The sequence below is a fragment of the Labeo rohita genome, chromosome 3 (genome assembly GCF_022985175.1).
Source record: "Labeo rohita strain BAU-BD-2019 chromosome 3, IGBB_LRoh.1.0, whole genome shotgun sequence".
In the NCBI taxonomy this organism is placed as follows: domain Eukaryota; kingdom Metazoa; phylum Chordata; class Actinopteri; order Cypriniformes; family Cyprinidae; genus Labeo; species Labeo rohita.
Genome location: NC_066871.1, coordinates 14517944 through 14524325, shown reverse-complemented (window position 1 = coordinate 14524325; position 6382 = coordinate 14517944). Strand labels below are relative to the sequence as shown.

The 6382-nt window shown below is 42.6% G+C and overlaps 1 protein-coding gene across 13 annotated transcripts in view; it reads right to left on the bottom strand.

Annotated features, from left to right (window-relative positions):
• Positions 1–3059: 3059 nt before the first annotated feature.
• Positions 3060–6382, bottom strand: part of caskin1 (CASK interacting protein 1) — a 107076-nt gene continuing 103753 nt past the window's right edge. For 11 of the 13 annotated variants that reach the window (XM_051106852.1, XM_051106855.1, XM_051106859.1 and 8 more), the window contains 3 exons: positions 5556–6339; positions 4931–5450; positions 3060–3668 (listed from right to left, as the gene is read on the bottom strand). In XM_051106852.1, the coding sequence (XP_050962809.1) occupies positions 3572–3668; positions 4931–5450; positions 5556–6339 (1401 nt within the window). In that variant the 3' untranslated portion in view covers positions 3060–3571. The remainder of the gene's footprint in view (positions 3669–4930; positions 5451–5555; positions 6340–6382) is intronic. The other 2 variants (XM_051106856.1, XM_051106864.1) reach the window with 1 other exon arrangement.

Here is a 6382-nt window from a genome sequence, read left to right as displayed (position 1 = left end):
TATGTCCCTATAAAGTTACTTAATGTGATTCTCGGTGAATATGTTTAACCTAGATACTGCTGTGTTTTTCAGATCCAAGTTTAACTGCATCTTGGACTAGTGCTCTTACTTTGGTCATTAAGGAAATGTCTGTCTGGATGATTCTGGGGGGAATGCAAAACAAAGCAGGCACACCATGGTACATTCACACCCTTCAACAGCCACTGAGCGATGTGCTGAGATTAGACTGCATGCAGGCTTCCAATGGAACTACACCTGTCCAAGCTCACAGACCCTTAAAGGAACAGTTCACCCGAAAATGAAAATTTTGTCATTAATTACTCAACCTCATGTCATTCCAAACCTGTAATTCATCTTCGGAACACAAATTAAGATATTTAAATAATAAAGGATATGATGAAATCCTAGACCCTGCATAGACAGCAATGCAACTGACACGTTCAAGTTCCAAAAAGGAAGTAAGGAAATTGTTAAAATAGTCCATGTTCAACTGTAATTTTATAAAGCTACAAGAATACTTTTTGTGCACAAAGAAAATTAAAATAACAACTTTGTTCAACAATTTCATCTCTTCCGTTTCAGTCTTCACCACATGTTCACAAGAGTAACACAACGTATGCGTGTGGTAGAGATGGGCGCTTTCGAAGCACTGCTTCGTGAAGCTTCGAAATTTCGTGAATCAGTTGTTTTAAAACTGTGGTTCGGAGAACATATCAAACAAGTCATGTGATCCAGTAAATGAGGCTTCATTACTTCATAGCTGTTTCGAAACGTGAAATTTCAATGGATTGCTGCTGGGGGGCGATCTCTGTGAACTCATGCGAGTTCATTGAGATCGACCCTCCAGCAGCGAACCATTGAATCAGCGTCTATGGTTCTTGCCTGATCTCGGATCAGTTTCATCAAGACATTTTTAACGAGACATTTGGGTAATTAAAAGGATAAGTAGTTAATAGTGTCTTAGTAGCCTCTTTATACAAGCTCTCCATAAAACAAACAAAGCAAGCCCTGCAAATTAATATAAAATATTTTGAAAACAACATACGGTAACAGTATACAGACACTTCATATTTAATGGTATTTTAATGCAATAAGCCCCAAGCCATGGCTTACAGTGAATTTGTAACAGCATATCAGCCAAAATTGCATCATATATTGAACACTGGCTGCCCTGATTTCTAAATATTGGCATCGGCCAGAGAAAAACCCAAATTGGTCGACCTCTAGGCATTGTTAGGCACTTAGCTGTTATAAATTCACTGTAAACCACGGCTTCATGGGGCTTATTGCTTTTATAAAATGGTTATTCCATATACATAGTAAGACTTCACAAAATAAAACAGCAAATGAAGTGTAATGATTTTATTAAAACTTTATTCTTCCGTCAAACAATGTAGTTCTTCAGAAACACTTGTGGTTGCGGAGCAACACACAAACGTAAACATAAGTGTATGTTTGTAGAGTAATTTACAATAGCTTTGAACGCGGCTCAACTAATAAGAATGAGGACCGGAACTATCTGTTTTCTAATATTATTTTTATAGCATTTAATGTTTTATAATTTCAATAAAACATTTGTATTTGCTGGTTTTATGCTAGTTTTTGTTGCATTTACACACATTTGGCGTCAGTAGCGTGTGGTGGTTGATTCGAAGCTTCAAAAAGTTCAGTTTCTTTCATTACTAGCGTGTGGTGCTGCTGATGCAGGAGCCGGCTTTCTGACATTATTTTTGTTTTCTTTGCGCACAAAAAATATTCTCGTAGCCATAAAATTACGGTTGCATCACTGATGTCACATTGTCTATTTTATCGATGTCCGTACTACCTTTCTGGGCCTTGAATGTGTCAGTTGCATTGCTGTCTATACAGGGTCAAAAAGCTCTTGTATTTCATCAAAAATATCTTAATTTGTGTTCTGAAGATGAACAGGTCTTACAGGTTTGGAACGGTGAGTAATTAAGACAGAATTTCCATTTTTGGGTGAACTAGCCCTTTAAGCTACAAAGAAGATTCCCTGGGTAGGTGGAAATGCTGAGCATCAAGCCACATCAACATTTGCAAAATCCTTGTTAGTTCACAACACTGCCAGTCTGTAGCATCTTACATGCATGTTTCTTTTAGATTCCTGTTTTATGCCACTTACACACACAAACACACACACTCACACATTTTCAATGTCCTCACTTTGTGCTTCCTGACGTCCCACCGTCAACCATCAATGGACCCTTTTACCTGGTTCTCGCCTGTGTTTCTGAGGTCACTCATAGTCAACCCTATTTACTTGCACAATCCTGATCTTATTGTGGACAATTCATTGTCGCACTTTATTTAAGCTATTGCATAATTGCTATTGTGGTGTTCAGCATCTACCTTCATCAACAACTCAATTGCCAAAGAGCCCCCTGTACATTTTGCATGGAAATGCATCACATCATGTAAGTAAACTAGCAATTCATGTTGACTCCGAGGCCTAAACCTTGCTGCAGATGACTGAAGCATGGAGATGTCCAAGGATGAAGTCACTCCTCACCAAATCAGAGCACACAGGCCCTTCCTTTCCTACTGGCTTAAGGCAATGCCTTCCGCATGGACACCGGAGCTTTCTCAGTTTGAAACTGTTTGCTTGTGTGTGTTAGAAGCACTGAGGTCACCTCTCATGTTAAGGCACACAGGACACTGCACACGATGAGGGCAGGAAGAGAAAGAGGGCAGGTGAAGGAGGAAAGGCTGTGCAGGAGCAGGAATGTATGAGTTCACACAGGCAAAAAGTGAAGGGGAACATAAAGGGTCACAGCAGCACAGAGCGGGAGCCCAGAGCAAGCACAGAGCAGGGGGTGAAACAGCCACTTCAGTCACTTCACTACATTCAACACAGCCCACAACACTCTTCAGCAGAGCACAGCCAAACATACAGGATGTTTAAGCCAGCCTTATTATTATTATTTTTTTAAAACTTCAATATAGTCATAGAAAAATCCACATATCTGTCATCAAAGTTTATAGATTTTGTAATGTTTCAACACTGTATGTACCATTGAACATGAAATAAAAACATAAAATATTTATATTTATATTTATTTATATATATATATTTATAACTGTACTAATGCATGACTCTCACTATGAGATTTTTTTTCTTTATAGATACAAACTTTCCTCATGCTTACAATATACACATACCATACTATTATTTCATATACAGTTATTATTGTTTTCATATTATTTTACTACTCATTGCTCATGGTAGATAGAGATATTCCATGGACAGAGAGTTGAGCTTTATGTATTAAAACCCAACCTCTGCTCTCCACCCTCTGCTCTGTCTTTGATGTTTAAAGCCCTGGATGGCCTTCTGCCCAGTCCTGAGGTACATCAGCTCGGGTTTGTGCAAACCAACTCGGAGGGAGAGAGGAGAGATAGGCGTTTCATGGCAACGGGGAAGGAGAAAAGAGGGGTGAGAGGAGCCAGGGATAAGGATTAGGAAGGGATAGGTGGGTATGTTGTTGGTCATTGTGCCCTTGTGCTCTCCCGGGGCCCTGAGGTTGTGCCACAGAGACACAGGCTGTGCTCTTCACTCCAGCATGGCATCCAGCTGGTCCGCCAGGTCATCGAACATGCTGCCGATGTCGTCTAGGATGCTCACTGTGCTCTTGTTTTCAGCCAATGAGCTGTGGATCAAAACACACACTTAAGTATAATTTAGGATTTTTTTTTAAATGTGGCTGCAAGTGACACAAATAGATTTCTTTGGTCAACACATCCCCAGTGGTGAATTTAAAGGAACACCGGGTAGTAAGACTTGTATGGCTTAATATAATGTAAATAATGTCTCTTGCTGAAATATGTAGGGGAAAGCCTATGAAAGATTTATGTTATTTAAAAAATCCACATCATTTTATACATATTTTGGACTATGGGGGGGTGCCATTATTTCGATGACGTGAAATGGTTGCACACTTGGTGAGCTACTGGTGCTACCTGTTGCTATTTTTACCTCAACACAACTCGGAAAATAAAATACTGATACGATGCCACATTGTGCGGCTTTTGGTTGTAATTTTCAGTCGAAGGGCAACAAGAGAAGTGATTTAAGTCTTCACAGCTTACCTTGCAATAAGAAGAGGAGAAAAGAATGGAAAGATGCTTGTGGACGCATAAAACTTGATAGAGACCCACGTCTTTGTTCACTCCACTTCAGCCCTGGTGCCACTGAGGCTTTTAGTAGAGCACAGCTACTGAAAGAGCTTACAAATGGCAGAGACAAGAAACACTAGATGCCACATTGGCAGGATGTAAACATGGCGATGCTTGTCATGACGCCGCAACCACTAAAAGACTTTTTCAGTATGGATTTCACTATATATTCATGGGTGTTTAGAGTCCTTGTGGGGAAAAATCATAGTATCAGTGTTTTTTTTCCCGAGATGTGTTGCGGTAAAAAATAGCAAAAGGTAGCACCAGTAGCTCATTGAGTGCAACCATTTCACAGCAACGAAATAATGGCGCCCCCCCCATTGTTTAAAATGAAGTGGATTTTTTAAATAACGTAAATCTTTAATGGGTTATCTACCACCTATTTCAGGAAGAGACATCATTTATGTTACATTAAATACATTTGCCCTTAATTATAAAATTTGGTTTGCTAACATGTTACAAGCAGATTTAAAAATAACAATTATTTACTACAGTAATCTGGTACCATCAGTTGCTGTACTCAACCTGATGGTGAAAACATGCTTAAAGTCTTCGCATCTTAATGACCAAGCATGTGGACTCAAAACTGCCAACTTGATTTGAACTTTTGACTAGAAAAATATTAGAAACTACTTGAACTTAAATGTTAACTTGAGACTAGATGGCATCATAGACTAGATTCCTACCGGTTTATGATGTCCCTGAAATCAGTTTTTGCAAGTTTCATGACACTCACTCTTTTTGCGCATCCTCCTTGATCTTCTCTTCGACTGCTTGCAGGGCTGCAGCCAGTGAGGCACTGGTCTCCTCTATCTTCTGGTGCACTGCATCTACCGTCACCACCCCTGCGACAAACGCTGATCCAGTTGAACTGTCCATGGACACCCCACTGATAGAGGAGCGAGGGGGCTTCACAGGTGGGGGCGTGGGGATGGGGGTTGTGGGACCTGATGTCTGGGGAGTTTGGGGTGTCTGTGGGGTTTGGGGTGTCTGAGGTGTCTGTGGGGTGTGAGGAGACTGTGGTGTGTGTGGGGTCTGCGCACTCAAGGCTGGAGGGGTTGTAGCCTTGACAGGGTGGTTGTTCTGGGCAGAAGCTGTGCTGGCCATTCTGGTGACAGTCTGCTTGGCTGGAGAGGGCGTGGGAGTGGGATTAGGTGTCGCATTTAAAGACTGCAGAACATTTTTGGATGGTTTGGGAGCTGTGGGAGGAGGTGTAGGTTTCGGAGAAATCGGAGGAGGTACTTTCTTTCCTTCAACTGTAAATAGAAGAGAAAAGAGATAGGGAGAGAGATGGGAAAAGAGACTGAGTGGACTTTGATGCAATGATGTCTAAATGCTACAGGGTTTTACGGGATACTCACATAATTGTGTAAAGACAGGGCAAGTGAAAGGGCCACACTGTGTAGTACCTGGGCTGCCAGGTGCCCCAGTTGGTCCAGGAAACGGGGCTTTCTTGGTGATGGCAGCCGGTGGTCCTTGCTTCTTTATGTGCTGGGCCAGAACAGGTTTGGGGGACACCGGAGGCTTGACGGACTTACGAGGGGCGCTCTCGGTAACGTGGCCTTCCAGGTCTGCACTGTCCCGACGGGGCGAGTTCTCAGGATGTTCCTGTGGCCTGGGCTGCTCCGAAACAGTCACCTCTGATGCAGGGCGCCTTTTAATGGTGCCAGTCCCGTTCTCATATGGTACGGGCATCGGCCCATCCTGAATTTCCTCTGTATCTTTGTCTTTGCTCTTGGGGCGGCGCTTGACGGTATTTGACTCTGTGAGTTGGAACCTGGTGCCATTTGGTTGCTGTTTGGTGCTCTGGACCGTCCTTTTCAGCAAGGCATCCACACGTGAAGGGTCCTCCTGGGGTAAAGAGTATGGCATTTCTAGTCCCTCCTCACTCTCATCTTTGCCCTGTCTCGGTCTTTGCTTGATGGTGAGGTTTCCATCCTCAGCAAATGGAAGGTTCTCTGCGGAGCTTCCACTAGAGCTTGGCTGGGTTTCATTGCGTTGTCTATCCTGGACTGGCTCCGGCTGTGGTCCTCGCTTGGCAGCTGCTACTAACTCAGTGACAGGCCCACTAATAGTCCTGCGACGGTTCACTACTTCTCCGTCCAGTCCAATGGCATCACGTTGCTTTGCTCCTGCAGAACCCACCTGTCGAGAAACAATCTTGTTTTACTGCACCAGATATTGCTAA